The sequence below is a fragment of the Haemaphysalis longicornis genome, unplaced genomic scaffold (genome assembly GCF_048455015.1).
Source record: "Haemaphysalis longicornis isolate Haplotype H1 unplaced genomic scaffold, Haemaphysalis longicornis Haplotype H1 scaffold_6, whole genome shotgun sequence".
Taxonomy (NCBI): domain Eukaryota; kingdom Metazoa; phylum Arthropoda; class Arachnida; order Ixodida; family Ixodidae; genus Haemaphysalis; species Haemaphysalis longicornis.
In genome coordinates this window covers 51,322,678-51,341,090 of record NW_027526407.1, presented here as the reverse complement: position 1 = coordinate 51,341,090, position 18,413 = coordinate 51,322,678, and the positions used below count along the sequence as shown (strand labels likewise).

At 47.5% G+C, this 18,413-nt stretch overlaps 1 protein-coding gene across 1 annotated transcript in view; it reads right to left on the bottom strand.

Moving 5' to 3' along the window:
- The window catches only part of Ple (tyrosine hydroxylase ple), a 51,609-nt gene that overhangs the window by 20,896 nt on the left and 12,300 nt on the right, over positions 1-18,413 (bottom strand). Inside the window, exons 2-3 of the mRNA XM_077674296.1 lie at positions 6,814-6,927; positions 5,698-5,793 (exon numbers count right to left, since the gene is read on the bottom strand). Of these exons, the coding sequence (XP_077530422.1) occupies positions 5,698-5,793; positions 6,814-6,927 (210 nt within the window). The remainder of the gene's footprint in view (positions 1-5,697; positions 5,794-6,813; positions 6,928-18,413) is intronic.

Sequence of the window (18,413 nt, the reverse complement as noted above, 5' to 3'; positions counted from 1 at the left end):
CGCAGTGCACGAAATAATCTTTCCTGATTATTCGCTAGCGATTTGTGCGGGAAGGAATACGTTCTACGGGAGAGCCTATAGTGCTAATTAATTTCCTGGTGGATGCATGCGCTCGGGCTCGGCTACATCAGCGCTGGCTAAGCGGGTCAAATGTCCAGCCACGAGGTTGGTGATCTTGTCTGCCGGCGATGCCAGTATGAGCTGGTGCCCATACAATCCTGGCTGGTCTCGTTGGTGGTCTCTGCTTGTTCATTCGAAGTGTTGTAACATGCAATAGACTGTTGGCAAAGTTGCGCCACGCCTGATAAGAGTCTGTTATTAGACTTCTTGCGGCCCTTTGGCTAAGCGCACGTGCTATCGCCTCTTCCTCAGCTTGGAAGGGGCTGTGTTCTGGGGTTGAGATGCTACACCTGCGGAAGGCTGCAGAACGGTAGCACGAAGAAAGAGAAGGTATCGGAGCCTGCTATCGGGCGTCTTTCGCATCAAACCAGTTGATCGTTCCATTTTTTTTTTCTTTCAGTTTAGTTGCTTCTTAGTCTTACCTCCTATATATACACATTTTGAGAACCTTTTGGTGAATATAAGACATGCATTAGGCAATTAGTTTTTAACTTCATTGCGAGATGTAAATCTTACGCGAGAAATAACATAAGAGCGTAATACGTGCATAAAAAAGGCCTTTTATAGCATTCAGGTGGTCGACACATAACTTTCCGGCTATTTTGTGCGTAACTAAATTTCCTGATTGGGCGAGAAAGAGAACGGTGCAAAATTTGCAAATGCCAAGGACCCCAAATCTATCATGTTAGGTCCAACCCTCTAATCCGCCTAACTGACCCGCTAATTCCTCTAATCCATATTAATCAACACCGCAGTCCCACTAATTCACATTAGTTCATTCACTCATCTCACTAAACCACCCTAGTCTACCCGCTAATCCGCGTTAATTGACTTAAATCCATGCATCGAAATGCTATCGCATTTACATTAAAAGTGAAAATGAGAAGGCCCCAATTTTTTTTTCAATTCTCATGTTCTCCTAGGGCAGTAACCAAAGGACACAACGGCACTGTACAAGAAAAAAAATTCCCCGCATTTACCCGAGGGGAAGAATGTGAAAGTGCGAATGCAGGAGTTGAATTTGCGCGGTTCGGTAATGTTCGCGAAAGAGAGATCACACACACACACACAACTACAAAGAAAGAAAGATGCATTTATTCACAGACACCTATTTGTGTTGTCGTTGTACTTGATTGCTAGAGCGTATCTCAGCTTTGAAATTTCGTGTCAGTACTCCTTTAAGCGGGTGCATTAGCCCTTCTCACGCCCGATTCCTGGCCAATCCCCCACGTGGGTATGTGCCATGCACAGTCACCTATTTGTGTTGTCGTTGTACTTGATTGCTAGAGCGGATCTCAGCTTTGAAATTTCGTGTCAGTACTCCTTTAAGCGGGTGCATTAGCCCTTCTCACGCCCGATTCCTGGCCAATCCCCCACGTGGGTATGTGCCATGTCAGCGGCCAGGCAGCGCGCGCCCATCTCCCCCCGTTGCCAAGGAAGACGAGGAGATTCCTGGCCAATCCCCCACGTGGGTATGTGCCATGTCAGCGGCCAGGCAGCGCGCGCCCATCTCCCCCCGTTGCCAAGGAAGACGAGGAGCGCGCGCACCCGCAGCTGTTGCTATGCGGACGGCGGCGGAATGCGGACGGCGGCGGACGCTTCAGGCTCGCTTAAGAAGTGCATTCGCACTTAAAAGTGATGGTGACGTAGAGAACTGTGAGTGTTTGTGTCTCAGTGCTGTTTTTATATAAGTGCCCACTCAAACTAAAATAAGTGGAAGATACGGATTTATTGTTGATGGTGTCCCTGAAGGCCTTCACAAGCGGACACGGATGCATTCGAATTAACAACATGAAAACTTCACACGATTTTAAACACACTGCACATAGAAACCATAAAGAATACCCCATGATATGTTGCCACGGAATATGCGTCCTAACTTAAGTTATTGTAAATGCAAAAAGATAATTTGGGGAGATGGGCAATACCTAAAGCAAACTAATAGTGTATACGGACTTGCAGACGTAACTGCAGACTATGCAAAATATTGCGTGGTGCCGTCTGGCGAATGGTAAAAGTATCTTCGGATGCAAGGTAGGGTACCGGGATGGAAAACTAGAAATCACAGTTTTGAGGCCCCGGAACCGGTTCGGAACGGTTCCTTCAATTCGTTCCGGTTCAGGTTCAGTTCCAAAATGGCGGAAAAAATACGGTTCCGGTTCAGTTCCGGTTCCGGGCAAAAATTCGGGTTCGGTTCCGGTTTTCGGTTCGGTTCCGGTTCCGGTTCGACACCCTGGTTTATGAGATAACGGCATACTAGTAATGTACTCCTTCTTCGTGATCGATGCGTGTATTACCTTATCTAGAAGCGTCCCTTTATCGCGATTTTCAAGTAACCGTTTTAACACAATGGAAGCCCGGTTTCATGCACGCGTCCTGTGCACAGTCATGGAGAATTCAAATACGAACCGCGGAGCGCACAGCCGAAGATACCGGTGCCGTCCTCTGGCAGCGGCCGTGGAAAACGCACGGACATGCGCAGTTGAGATGTCGGGAGCGAGCTGCGTGTCCCACTGCGATATGCTGCCCTCTCCTCGCTCGCATGCTTGCCTTGAAAGCTATTGTTAGCAATGCTATGGCGGCGCGAGATAGTATCTGCGGCCACTGTGTGCTGACTCTGCTGAGTTCACACGAGTGCCTTCTCCCCGTGTGTGCCAGCGTCACATTGCCGACATCGCTTTGCGTATGGGGTGCTGTAATTTGAGCAAAAAACGATGGTCTCCTGGGTCGTGCAGGCCCAAACCATGATCAGTGCTGCCCGCTACGCAGATTTCTACAAGCACTGAGGTGCTTGCCAAAAAAGAAAAAAAGAAAATATCGGGCCGCCAAAATGGTTGAGCATTGGCAACTGGCCTTAGAATGGTTGGACCTGACTATCTTCTTCATTTTTGTTAAAGTTAGAATCCAGCTGCCAGTCATTTTTTCAGCCCACACAATGCTTGCAGTTCATGTATATTATTGGAGACGAATTCTGGTGGTATATCTATTGTTCGCTACAAGCACCGAACCTGCGAAGTGACTCAGCCATGACTCCGTTAAACAAAGGCGCATTCGTGGCGGCCAGCTCATTGTTCAATTCCCGAGTCACTGCACCACGAACGTAAAACACTACAGTGCCATCAGAAGTTAGGAGGCATGTATTTCTTTTGTCTCCATTTCTGTGCGCTGGTTTTCTTCTAGAAAGCATAATGAGCTCAACAGTATGCCTTACAAGAGCGTGCCCGCGTTTCCCTCGCAAGCACTGGCCACAACTGCTGGCAATTACGTGCCGCATTGCTCTCAACGCGGCCAACACCTTCAGCTACACCGACGGTAGTACTTCAAGTGCTTGCAGCGCTCTTGCGGCATGGCGACAAGGCAAGCGTGCGAGCGAGGAGAGGGCAGCATATCGCAGTGGGACACGCAGCCTCGCTCCCGTCATCTCAACTGCGCATGTCCGTGCGTTTTCCACGGCCGCTGCCAGGTGACGGCACCGGTATCTTCAGCCGTGCGCTCCGCGGTTCGTATTTGAATTGTCCATGACTGTACAGATATCTTATCAAAACTTTTCGATCGACCAACCAGTCAAAGGGAAATGCCTTAGTCGTTTGACAGAACGTCATCAGTCCAACTAAGAAAGATTTCGCCTTAAGCGGGCGCATTTCTCACGAATGTGATATATGCAACGAGTATGCCTTGTTCATGTTTTTATTACCAGCGTCTCGTAGCACTCGGCTATCTTATCCTTTTCGAGCTGAGCGCGGTTCTCTCTTATTGTCGTGCGCCACGTCGGGCAATCTGGTTTGAAAGCGAAAGGTTTCTACCTTGTCCCCAACCTAGGCTGTTCTTATTTGATCCACAATGTTCTCCATCTAATTCGACGCTTTCGGAAAGAATCGCGCTGAGAGATAAATGTCCGTCGTGCAAACTCTGCGGCATTCGCTTCACCGACGATCGTCTGTGCACGTCACTCTCTGTTGACTGCTTCTTCGACGCTTGTGTATTCTTTAAGTTTCTTTCCGGAGCAGAAGTTCGCTCCCACGAACTTTATTCCTTTCCTTCAAGCACCCTGCGTCGTCCTTGGCCGCGCGACAATACCCTTCTGTTGGGTCAGAAATGGATGTGGCATGTCGGCTAAGTTTTCGCGGTGCGCTGTCTACAGGGCGAGCAATAGAGGAGCCAGAGAATGACAGAGCGGACAGAGCACGTGGAGAGGCCTGCCTACACAACGCTGGGGGCCGGGGCTATCGACGTCTCACATCGTCGTCGTCGTAATAGTCGTCTCATGTAGAGAGAGAGAGAGAATGCTCTTTAATGTGAACTGGTGAGGTCAGCCCTGCTAGGGACAAGGCTTGCTACACCAGATGGGGGGTGACTACGTTGATGAGTGGTGCATATCAGACATCAGGGTTACAGTAGGAAGAAGACAAACATGAAGCGTTAAAAAAAGATGAAAAAAAAGGACAAGAAAAACAAGAGATTGTTGCCAACAGAGTCCGGACAAAAATAAATACAATTGAAAAGAAAATCGTTAATGGAAACGCTCAAACAAAATGAAAAGTAAACGACGGGAAAAAAAGTAACAACACCAACCCAAGAAAAATAAATAGATGAACGCCACAGTGCGAAAGAGAAGATAGTCACGGCACTAAAACACTTGGGAAACTCGTTCACGCCTCGCGCTGGGGCGCTTCGTAACGCGTAATAAAAAGAAAAACACCGGGGCACTCGTTTACGCCTCGCGCTAGTAAAGCTGTATACCTGTATCCCCCAAACGGTTCCACCTCCGTTGGCAGAAACGCCGAGGCGCCAAGAATACACTTATACACTGCATGCTTCGCCCCTCCCTAGGTTTCACGTTAGTGGAGATGGACTGGGATTTTTTTTATTCGCTTCACATACGGTCATCATCATCATCGTCGTCAAAGTTGGCTTTCCTGCAGTGCGTTTTGGGTGGACTACGACGACATTAGTGAGAAACTTAAAGCTTCGCTTTAAAATCGCTGTCCCCGAACCTTGCAAAATATTTTGTCTACGGGACCTCTTACTCACCAGGGGTGGCCCTTCGAAAGCATCGACGGCTTCCAAAATAGCACTAAAGGCAGACAAACATGAGAGAAACATACAAACTGCACAGCTCAAACAAACCCCACTAACCTGCCCCGAGCATCAATGCTGTACACCGGGATGTCACGGCTGACTCATCAAGGTACCGAACGATATCAGCGAATACTGCAGCCGCACTGATTGTCGGAGAGAAGCTGGCTAAAATGAACTGTATTTAACAACACAGTTTGTAAATGCAGTTTATTTCCGCTCTTTCCATCGATACAAATTTCACTGTTCGGTTATTCCTAATTACGGGTACTATCATTAATTTGCCAGTGTTTCTTTTTTGTTTTACTTTGGTGATCAATCAAATTTGTAGGAAGGGGGCCGTCCCACGCGGTGGAGCGATACGACGCCATGAGCCGGTAGAATGGCGGGCGAGAATTTAAATCTGCCGCCATATGTGCCTTAATTTCAAGCGATAGAACTACATTCTCTGCCCAGCAAGGGGATCTCATTTGGTAAAACACGGCTGCAGATCGCACTCACCTCGACTTCCTTTAGAATGGCCGCCAGACCCTGGACACCCTTCTTGAGACCAAACACCACGCTCACGGTCGCGTCCTCTCCACCAAGAGACAGAACCTGCATGTCGTAATCACTCACTCACTCACTCACTCACTCACTCACTCACTCACTCACTCACTCACTCACTCACTCACTCACTCACTCACTCACTCACTCACTCACTCACTCACTCACTCACTCACTCACTCACTCACTCACTCACTCACTCACTCACTCACTCACTCACTCACTCACTCACTCACTCACTCACTCACTCACTCACTCACTCACTCACTCACTCACTCACTCACTCACTCACTCACTCACTCACTCACTCACTCACTCACTCACTCACTCACTCACTCACTCACTCACTCACTCACTCACTCACTCACTCACTCACTCACTCACTCACTCACTCACTCACTCACTCACTCACTCACTCACTCACTCACTCACTCACTCACTTGTGATGAAAGAATAAAAGCACCTACCAAGATATTTTGAACAAAGCTGCCGTGGGGAGCCGAGACGTGATTAATTTAGGAAAAATATTTTGGTCGCGGTTTTATATTCCTTTACCAAGACCCATACCGGCCTTCCTAGGGCGTGTGCCTTACTTCAAACCCTTGAGTTTCCTCGCTCACTGACTCACTCAACAAATCAATCAATAAATCAATCGATACATCAATCGCGCAACCATTCAATCAATCAGTTAATTATTAATTATTCGATTCTTCTGTTTATTAATCCTCCCGTAAATCAATCGATCAATATATTGATCTATCAATCAATCAATCAATCAATCAATCAATCAATCAATCAATCAATCAATCAATCAATCAATCAATCAATCAATTAATCAATCAATCAATCAATCAAACGAATAACCCAAAAGACGCTCGAGCCGCGTATCAGCCCACTCATCACGCTCTTGCCTTATGATCGCTCACTAGATTTCCAAACACACTCACACTCATTTAGTTATACTGACTCTCGCGTTAAATCTACTACACAAGCTTCGGGAACTGAAGCCAACGATGGCCAGTTGACGGTGGTCGCCCTACAGGTCGCGGCAGCTCAAGAACCAGAACTCACGTCTTCGAACAGGGCGTCTTCATCCTGGGACTGCAGCTTCTGGGCTTCGCGGCGCTTCTGCGTCTCAAACTTGGCGTCGTCCAGCAGAGAACGACGCCGCGACGGGTAGCCATGCTGCGAAATGAGAGGAAGTGGGACAAGTCACTTCAAGAAAGCCACGTCAACGAGCGGATATGCTCTGCATGCAACACCTGTCTAGTAAGTCATCCATGCGTGAACTTCGGCCATCTTGCACGGAGCCAATGAAAGAGATTCGGAGGCGCAACCCCGCACAGGATTGGCTCTCGGTAAGCTCGGCCGTCAGCAGATTCACTGCGATCCCGGGAAAGCCCAGACACGATCGCACGTTAGTGGCTGCGTTTATGTTCTGCCGTGCGGCGTCAGAAGTAACGACTGGCGCTGCGCCTTCTGGGAGTGGCACGCCTAATCCTGTACAAACGCGAAGACGGAAGAATGCCGAGGCTATGCGAAGAAAACATAAAGCCGAACGAACGAGCAGCAGTAATGACGCTTGGTGGTGATGCTTTTTTCGTGAAGATGCGTCTTAAACCTTTAATCACTTTGTGCCTCATCGTAATGCACAAAGCGGCAACGCGCGAAAATTGCGAAACGAGGGAAGCTCTAATTATAGCGCATTGCTGTCACAGATTCTCGTTGAGAGCGCTAATATTTTTTGTTCGTTTATATAGTGCTCACGCCAGGTTCTGGCTATACGTACAACGATACAGTGCTTAAAATAGGCGGACCATCACAGAAACGTAAAACAACTATTATTTGTTGGGGCGCCTACTCGTAGCTTCTGCCTTGTCCAGCAATAAGCTGTAAAAATGACCAGCCAGCGCCATGACAGTTTTCCCTGGCAGGCTGCTTTCACCGCGGCGCAAGTGTCATTGCTGTATAGCGCCCTTTAAAGGCAAGCGTTGTTGATGATGATATTGGCGCGGACATTGTAGTAAGCCGACACCATTTATATAACACGCAACGCTTAAGAAAGTGGCGTTTTGAAAAAAGATTGTCCTAACATGCTGTCCTTCATGCTTCAAGCATTCTCTCATTAAACATTAGCCTCGCTCCCTTATCGGCAGCTCTCAAAAGCTACAGAAACAAAGAGGATAGGAGGCGGCGATAAGAGAGAACAGTCGCTAACCTCGCTGTTCTTTCCGTCTGCTCGACCTCATTAACCCCAAGACACTACGCCAACCTTTCGTCTCCACTCAAGCGTATTGACCCCATTTCCCCCTCCCGTACAAAGGAAACGTTATGATATAAATGGTTAGCGACGGAGGCAGTCAAGCAACTAATAATCTCGCGTGAAATAGACTAAACCGGCTCGAAAAACAGCCAGTGGCGTCCATAAAAAACAGTTCCGCCTCAAAGGACACCGTTGATGAGAGCGGGTCAAAAGGCTACACCATATTGCTGGAGTAGTGGTGATAGTAGAGAGAGCGATGTACAGCCTCTAAACAGGTTTGCTATGAAGGCAAGGCAGTAAGATGAGAAGGGGATACAATCCGGAGAATCTCGGCACGTGTCCAGCCGAGCGACCCTTAATTCGGCGCTCCGGAAGGAGGAACACAAAGGCTGTCTCTCTACGGGAGAGCTCGGGCTTCTTTTGTTCCCGGGGGAGCGGTTCATTGTGGAGACCGGCTAAGAAGGCCATTTCGCGCCTTTCGCCGCCAAGAGAAGCGACTACGCTGCGTCTTGCCGCCTTACTCACGGAAAAAATCGACGGACAGGGAAGAGTGTGTTGTCTGCGTTCCCCGTAAAGTGCAGGATGGGAGTCAACTGTAAAAAAAAAAAGTAAGGGAGGGGTATTTTTCAAGGTCCCAAAACAAATTTGTAACCTAAAAAAATTGGATGAAAATCCCGTTCAGGTGTTTCAGGAGTAGAAAGTAACAGTGAACGATGGATCAACAAAAATGAAGAAGCCGTACTTAGATGATAGCTGATGATAGGATTGGAACGTGGCTTGAATGGCGGGTGTATTTATTTTCGTCTAGGGACTTTGGAGTTTTTTTAGTACGCTGTGGGAGTGTTTTAGCGTACGCGAAGTATATCATATAGATGCCGCTTAATGTTGATGGAACGGCCCACGCTTGGCGCCGAAGTTCTTGCGCTGTACAGCGCCAGAATGTTTGATAGAGATCTGATGCGGAGAATTTTCGGCCCGCTGAAGATATTAAAAGCTTTCGATGGGGAAAATCTGTCTTTGTCGCGCTGCAGTTTGAACAGAAAGGAATCAGAGACCCTTTCTTAAAAGAAAGAGAGTTAAAACGCCAAGCTTTCTCCCGTGAAACCTGAGTCAAAGTCAAATTCCAAGATCCCATCTCCTAAAGTTCAAAATTCAAACTTCCAAAGCCCACGTCAACTCAGCCGAAGTCCAAAGCCGACGTCCAACCCCACACCCCCAAAGTCCAAAGCCGAAATGTTTAGAAAATGTACTTCATCATCATCATCATCATCATCATCATCATCATCATCATCGTCATTGCTTACCATGTGTACTGCTAGACTATATTGTAAGTATTACGAGAGGTCCGTTAGGTGTGCCCATTTTAAGTGCGAATGCACTTCTTAAGCGAGCCTGAATCGTCCGCCGCCGTAGTCCGCATAGCAACAGCTGCGGGTGCGCGCGCTCCTCGTCTTCCTTAGCAACGGGGGGAGATGGGCGCGCGCTGCCTGGCCGCTGACATGGCACATACCCACGTGGGGGATTGGCCAGGAATCGGGCGTGAGAAGGGCTAATGCACCCGCTTAAAGGAGTACTGACACGAAATTTCAAAGCTGAGATCCGCTCTAGCAATCAAGTACAACGACAACACAAATAGGTGTCTGTGAATAAATGCATCTTTCTTTCTTTGTAGTTGTGTGTGTGTGAGTGATCTCTCTTTCGCGAACATTACCGAACCGCGCAAATTCAACTCGTGCATTCGCACTTTCACATTCTTCCCCTCGGGGAAATGCGGGGAATTTTTTATGCTATGTGATGTATGATTGGCGTACCCTTTGTGAAACCCACTGCGTAAAGTTGGCTTTCGTGCAATGTGTTTTACTCAGACGTCGAAGCCATCAGTGAAGCATAAAAAGTTCCGCTTTAAAAACCTTTCGCAGCAGGCACTGCACCTGTAAGTGGTGAGAGGCTTCTGCGAGCAGAAGACGAAAGAGAAATGCGGTAATTCCAGTCGGCAAAATGCGGGGAGTTTGAAGCGAAGCAAAACGAAGTAAATGAGGCGTTGATGCCAAAGGTGGCTGCGTGCAAAGTGTCGTCACCATAGCGGGAAGACGCTTGATAAGGCTCGGGAGTGCGCTGACTACAGCCGCTAGTTTTGGATCCCCACGGCTGATTCCATCGTATGACGTATTCCAGTAGCAACATAGTCCATTAGTTTGAGGAACGGTTAGAGTATCGGGACTTTTTCACGGGTAAGTTTTGTTTGCAAGTAGAAAAACAGTATTACAGCTACTTCTTTATGTTGCTTGTGTTGTCTAAAAAAATTGAAGTCCTCGATTATTCTCTTTAAATTAGAAGCATTCTTCTGCGTGGTAGAATCACTTGCTATTACCTCACAGGCATTTAAAACTAGTGATTCCTCAATCATTGCACGAAAGAAATTGCGTACTGCGTGTGCGTGTGTTTGTGTGCGTGTTTGTGCGAGCCCGTGTGTGGGTGGGTGCGTGTGTTAGCGTTCCTTACGCTAACGGCTGCTGCGCTACGTGGCTCTGCTTAAAAGGCTAGATAGCCCGTCAGTTGCCGTAAGGTGGCTGAAGTAAAAAAAAAAAAAAACCCGGGCCATCTCCACTAACGTGAAACCTCGGGAAGGGCGAAGCATGCAGTGTATGTGTATTCAAAAATTGTAAGTCTCTCCCTTGCCACACGGCGCGCGCTGATTGGGCGCTGGAGAAGCGCCGACTGGAGGAGCAATCGCGCGCTTGCTGAGGCGGTGGCGCCCTCTCTTGCGTTGAACCGCATTTAAGCAATTAACTCAGAGACAGACTGGCCGTAAGTTGTCTCCGTGTCACACGCCGCAGCAAGCTAAGAAGTATGCTAAGAAGTAGCGCGAGGCGCTGGAAAGCGATTGTCCGGGTGTATTCTTTTAGTACGCGTTACGTTCTAGTGCGAGGCGTTGGAAAACGAGTGTCGGTGTGTTTTAGTGGCGGGACTACATGAGAATACGACGACATGAGACGACGACGACATGAGACGACGACAGCTCGAGCCCCTATGGTGTTTCGCCCCTAAAATAATCGAAGCCCCCTTCTTAAGGTAGAGATGGTTAGACGTCGGCTTTATAATAACGCGAAGGACCCAGATTCGATTAGGACCACGGGAAGCGATTTGCTTTTTTCTTGAGGCGCTTGATGTGCCTTCGCTTATCGTCATCATCGTTTTGTGAAGCTCTGCAGCGCGCTCCTTTTTTTGACACCGTTACAAATAATACATAGAAAGCTTCTTTTTAAAAAAATGTAAGGCTGTTGGTACCTCTTCTGTCCGTCTACCGTCTACGAGTTCGCTTGTTTGCAGGTTTAGTTATATTACCAACGCCTTTTCGGGTCGCCACTTGAGTTGTTACGAGGTTCAACTGCTGTGTGGTTTTCTACACAGACATTTATAGCCCCGATGTATATTAGGACAAACGACCCGTTTTTGTAGGCATCCGCATCTTCCGAAATAAAAAAAAACTTGCATATTTAACATACGTTCGACCGAAACTTGAGTACGCATCATCCATTTGGCACCCATTCCAAGCTTATCTCAGCGATGACTTAGAAGCCGTGCAAAACCGCGCTGCTTGTTTCATTGCTTCAGAATATTCAAGACGAACCAGCATAACCGCCCTAAAACAAACTCTGTCTCTTCAACCGCTTGCTTCGCGGCGCATAATTTCTCGCCTCTGCCTCCTGCACACCTTTTACTTTACTCGGTCAGGACACGCCCTCCTGAAACGCCCGTTTCGGACATCGTCCCGTATATCTCACACTCGCCCCTTGGCGGCGATAAAGGGCCGCACGACGGCGATGAGCAGCTCATTCTTTCCCCACACCGTCACGCTTTGGAACGCGCTGCCGGACAACATTGCTTCGTGCAGCGATCACACAAAATTTCGCGAAAAACTAACGTATATCAGCTACCCAAACGATGCTACCTAAAGACCCCACCTGCCTTCTTCGTATCTCTTTTTTACTCTTCTTTCTTTGTCTGTTATTACACTCCTGTAAAATTTATTCTTAGTCTTGCTGTTGTCACTTGAATGTTCATTCCTGCTTTTATTTCCTTCTAGTGTTGTTTCTAGTTACTATGTGTGACCATTGTCGCTTTTTTGTATGTTACAACCTCGATGTACGCCTTGTCATTTGAGTGTTAATTTCCTTCCTTTTTATTTCCTCTTTTGTTGTCCCTTGTTAACTTGTGATCATTTTCACTTTTTTACGCAGTTGTTGAAAACCCGATGTATGCCATCACTTGAGTGCTGATTTCTGTCTTTTTATTTCCTCTTTTTTGTTATTCCTTGTTACATTTTTGCGAAGATGTTACAACCTTGATGTACGCCCCCCCTTATGTAATGCCTCCTGGCCCTTAAGGACGAATAAATGAAATAAATGAAATGAAATGAAATACAACAGGTGGTAAAGTTGGCTTCTCCACATTAAGCATCACACTGCGGTGGAGCACGCTTTACAGTAACGTACTCGTGTCGTAATTTTTTAACGCGACCGCATTGAATGGCCAATTAAGCGAAAAAGAAGGCGTCCAGCATCCGTAACAGCGAAACAGCTCCTAAACCTTCCATCTGCTGCAACGCGTTCTGTAATGAAAATAGAAGCAACTTTGTTTGAAAATAAAACTGGGTAAATGTGTATCTGCGTGGGAATCGAACCTAGGATCTCTGGAAGGCAAGACCAACACACCTCCCAACGCCACTACCGATAGGTGTCCCTAGCTGACTGTATGTGGAGATCGTGAATACGTTGTAGTCTTCGACTTAGAAACGAGGGTTCGGGACATGTAGTGAGGCTTGCGTGAGTAATGTAAGCATGCTGACGGCAGAAGTAGCGGTTAGGTGAGCGGAGAAATGCGTTTTCTCGAAATGTCATCTTTGCTTGGCAGTGGGAACGCGGGTATGTTCCTGCTTGGCGTCAGTAGCGTCATCGCCTGACTTCCCTTCCGTGGTACAGCTGTTGCCGGAGGCGACTAGAGAAGACAGCACGTGCGAATCTCGTCAGCGTCGTTGACTTCGCTAGCCGCCTGTTTCGGAAGAAGGTTCAGATGGCGCTTTACCCATAGTGCATCACGTCGTAAGCGTGCTAAAAACAAGAGGTGCTAGTGCGTTAACTGCGCGTTAGCCTTGAAGTGATACGATCAAACGCAACTAAAGGCTCTTCTTAGAATCGCACAACCTTAGGTCTGTGGCCTCCAGGCGCACAAAAAAATTGTCCGCGTATCTTCTCCTTTCGTTGCAAATGTCGACGAAAAACGAAATCGACTGGAGCCCCTGCCAAGTAAATGCCTCCATTTTCTTTCCCGCTCGCCTCTGTTCCTCTTCCGTCTCGTTCCTCCCAAGGTGACACGCTAAGGGTTTGCTCAAGTCAATTTAAATTTACCGCGTTCTATTGCTCCAGGTCGGGTGCCTTGATGTCAGCGCTGCCGTACAGCGGGGACACGAGTGAATCGAGGCACCCTACTTCAACGTTTATAGAAGCAGATTGCCCTGCTCCACGAGCGTTCCAAGTGGAAGGTGGAACCTTCGTGGCTATTGCCGTTTGATTTCTTAAACGCCGCCAGGAGCGCGGGCAGCAGCAGGCGGCGGTTTTCCGCAGTTAATGTAGTATTTCACTTGCTATCGCAAAAACTAAGCATCCATGAATTTTTAAACGAAGGAACACTGCAAATATCACTCATGTATTGATTTTCTGTCCTATATTTGCGTAATGTCTTAATCTTGCACAACATTGTTGACAAGTGCGAACACTAACACCCGACTTAGACGTTTAGATTTGGCTGTGGGTATATAGAACTATTTCGCAGGTTCTGTTTCAGTTTGGCCAGGCGGCTGAATCGAGTCACAGACAGACAGAGAGACATACAGACAGACATACCGACAGATCAAAATTTTTGTGTATTAGTAGCCCAAGAAAGACTATCGTCTCTAGAATACTACATCGCCCCGATTTGGCTGTGGGTATATAAAGCTATTGCGCAGGTTCTGTTTCAGTTTGGCCGGGTGGCTGAATCGAGTAACAGATGGACAGACATACAGACAGACATACAGACAGATCAAAATTTTTTGTGTATTATTAGCCCAAGAAATACTATCGTCTTTAGAATACTACATTGCCCCGATTTGGCTGTGGGTATATAAAGCTATTGCGCAGGTTCTGTTTCAGTTTGGCCGGGTGGCTGAATCGAGTAACAGATGGACAGACATACAGACAGACATACAGACAGATCAAAATTTTTGTGTATAGTAGCCCAAGAAAAGCTATCGTCTTTAGAATACTACATTTCCCCGATAAAAATGACCCTCGTTTTATCGCACTCGACAAACAAACATATGGATATTAAGGGAAACGTATGAAGAGGTGGGGATTCAGAAGCCACTCTCCCCCCAAGTTGTTACGAAGTCACCGAATCTTGTGGGTGCAACTGGCGGCCGACCAAATCCACCGCCAAGAAACCTCACTGCGCGATTTCCATTCCGTTTGACGGTACTGCTTGACAGCCAACAAGCACTTAACGCACTGCATATCTATGTTTTTAATGTTCCCTCTGTTGCGTCACGGCTGACGTCATGTAGCGCGAAATTTGAACATTTATGACCTTCTTTGCGTTTGTTCTGCTTAACCATTTCGGCTTTGGTGTTGTCATTCGACGACACCAGAAAAAGTATCATATAACGTGTTGAAAATAAAACCAAAACTAGTAGTTTTCTGGGAAAGAGTTATTTAAGGATGAATCTTTCGAGAGAAATCCCATTGTTGAGTTTTTGCAGAGATGGAGGCTATGAAAACAAGAAGCTCCAGTGGACACAGGGTGTGGCGATGGGGCGGGCAAGAAAACTGAGATCCACGTTTGTCAAAATGTTCATTAATCTATAAATACTTGCCCTACCAACCTTATATTTGCCTGTAGGCTCAGGGTGTGGCAGCTTTTAGAAAAACAAGGAAAGAAATTTTGTCTACTAGAAATAAAAATGTTGATTGCCTAATAACTTAAATAATTGTCATGCCTGTAAATTATTAAATATTGACACTTTAAGATCAATTTTTGGTTTCCCTACTTCTGAGGTAAAAAACTCCACGAGAACACACAGAAAAACAATTTTCGCTCAAAAGAATAATTTCAGGACTGAAAGGGTTCAATATCCCCGTTGGAATAGAGGTGAGTTGTCTACCAAAGGCTAGTTTTTTGTTGTTCTTTTTTATTAAAAAAAAAGATTGTAAATTGCATGCATGGTCCTTTAATATATAGCTTTGTTGTTGGAATTTAACGTCAAAATGACCATTATTGTTATCACACCAAGGCTGTCTTTGGAATGAACCAAACTTGAATTTTGTCTGCTTTACGCCATCGATTACGATCCTCCCACGCAACTTGCCATCCGTTTCGTGGTCTGAGAAGCAACCTGTTGCACAAGGGTCGGGGTCCACCAACTTCCCTGCCAGCTGCCAGTTGGCGAAGAAGAAAAATCTCCCCACGCTTAAGCCGCCGTCCGTACGGCTGCCCTCGAATCGACCAGGGGAAAAAAAGGAAGACGGGGGATGGGGGGAAATGGCCGGCCCCGCTGGCCGCCGGTTCTGGTGGCGGCAGCGGGGTCCTTCCGCCGTCCATCTTCCGCGGGAAGCGAAAGTCGCCTTCCGGTTACGCTCGGCTGCCCACCCCGATCCCCCCCCTCCTTCTCCTCTTCCACATCCCCAGCCTCTTTCATCCTCTCCTTCAGACTCTCTCTTCCGCATCCCCATCATCCACGCGTCTGCGTTGGCGTATGTGTCGCTTTCTGGCCGGACGTTTCCGACCCTGGGCGGGCGGCGATGGATACTCCGTCGACGAGAATGCGTGAAAGAGAACCACTCACGCTGACCTGCCGCAACTGGTGCTCTACCCTGTCTATCTTTTCTTTTTTCTTATCTTTCTACTGTTGCTTTTGGAAGAGCGGAAAGTTACCCTCGCAACAGGCACCCTTTTGGTGCAGTGGAGGCACTCGCGCGAAGTCGCCCCCCCCCCCCCCCCTTTTTTTTTTTGTGCTCTCGTCTTTCTCTAATCCCTCTAAAAGCTGAAAATGTAGCTACCATCATCTAGGTGAGAATGCCTGAGCACTAGGTTGTTGTCTTGTAGTGTTATTTTTTTTCGTTGCACGGCTTTGAGAAACCAAGGTCGAGCAATGCATCGGCGTTATCAAGGCTAGTTTTGACAGTTGCTTGGGGGTGTAAGCGGTGGTAATTGTTTTAAGTTACGGGGCATCACAGCTTGGAGGTGTTACCTGCTGCCGTTAGACGAGAAAAGGCCACGGATTGAAAGAATATGCGGGAGAGCTCTCAGCAGTTCAAAAGGCAAGGTTTTAAGCCTCTATTTTGGAGGAGCTGCGGCGAAACGATTATAACCGGATGAACTAAGTTCCCCGGGTAATTTGAGACAGCTGAATTTTGAGAAAGTGAGGGCTATGACGCTGAAAGTTAAAAAAAAAGGCAAAAGAAAAGAAACAAACTGACGCCGATCCAAATCGTCGCTTTTTTTCAAAACATCAGATAGGTTACGCAGGCTTCTCAAGAGCAAGGCGAGGTAAATTCTCAGTGCATACACACTAATTTTGAGAGAAGACACCTAGCTAAACCGTGTGGTTCGAGATAGCCACTCCTGTGAAGGATATACAGAGAGAGCGTGAAATAACGATAGAGCTGTAGTACAAAAAGGGCCCATCTCCCCGCGAGGGGGACTCGAGTAAATGCGTCGCATAGGGGGTGGGTGTATTGCGTTAACGTTTAGTGTTTGGGGAGTTGGTGGTAGTGAATGCGTTGTATCAGCAGCTTCTTGACGTAGTTTGAATGAGTCAAGGATATAAGGCGCGTTCGTAGCCTTTGATTGTGTGTCGGTTTTGTGGCGCAGTGGGAAGAGCACCATGTACTTCGCGTTCCGCCCACAGGTAGTGAATGCGTTGTATCAGCAGCTTCTTGACGTAGTTTGAATGAGTCAAGGATATAAGGCGCGTTCGTAGCCTTCCATTATGTGTCGGCTTTGTGGCGCAGTGGGTAGAGCACCATGTACCTTGCGTTCCGCCCGCAGGGTCGTGGGATCGAAACCAGGCGCCAGTAAGTATTATTTTTTTATATAGTGTAGGGGGAGGGGTGCGGACCTGTTGTTGAGAGCGAGGAGGGTAGCGTGATGCGGGAGAGGAGGAGTGGGGGAGAGGGCGCACCTGGAATGGCTGTTGCGGACGCCGAGGCACGCCGACAACGCCGGGTGACATCGTGAGTTAAAGAAATGCTCTGCATTTAAAACCTAACTCTACAATAGTACGTAATTAGCTTCGCAACACCAAGCAAATTTTTAAAGCGAAGCTTTCTTAGTCTCACTGATGGCGTGCGTGCGGACAACACTACGCACTACATAAAAGCCAACTTTACACAATGGGAGGGCACATTAGGATGACGAGAAAAACACGCTTCCCGCGGTCGAAATCGAACCCGGGTCCTTGGCGGTTTTGAAGCCGGCGTCTATTCAATTGCGCCATCGTCGTATTCGCGTCGCTAAGCGTTTCCTTCGGGTTTGTTGAGCGGGCGTTGAAAGTCCACTCCAACTCATCCGAAGTCCGAGTTGGAGTGAACTTTGGCTTTGGACTTTGGAAGTTTGAATTTTTATTTTTGCACCCCGATGATTGATGATTGCTATTGGTTTCCCATTTGTAGCGGGGTGATGACGTGTCATCTTACCAAAAAGGACTAATATACCTATGTTGTCCACTCTTGGTTCAATACTAGCGCTGCTTAGGACAAGCCCAAAAAGCTTATTAGGCACAAAATACTTTTTTTTTCTGGTACAGGTGGTAACTGTCCTAGGCAATATTCTGCTTTTCGTCCACCAGCATTCTAATCTTCTTTTTGTCGCCTCGACAGCCTTGAAGTTAACTTCCTCTGTGCTACCCTTAAATCGTAGAGAAGCCGAATGTTTCGCTCATGTAGATTTGGATGGATACCCTCGCATTATAACACTATGTGCCGCATAGTTTCTGTTTATTTTCCGGAGACAACGCATACCCCACCACTTTGAGTATACTTCCCCACATAGCTCTTAGTTCGCAAGCAACCTGCTCTAGGCTCAAAAAGCAAAGGACTGCCCTGGGAATTATCGTAGAATTTTTCCTTTCTGATGTCCGATGTCTCCGCCCTGTACATTTCTAACGACGGTTTAGCTTCCATTTTTTCTCTCCATTTATCCCTCCCTCCCCCTCTTTCTCCCTCCCTGTCTCCCTCCCTCTATTTCTATTCGGGAACCACCTTTCCGTCCTTTCCTTGCGTGCATATTAGCGCGCTGAAGCGGAACTCGGGAGCGCCGCACGTGAACAGAGATCAATCATTGAGCAGGCAGACAAGTCGCGCGCTGCCCACTG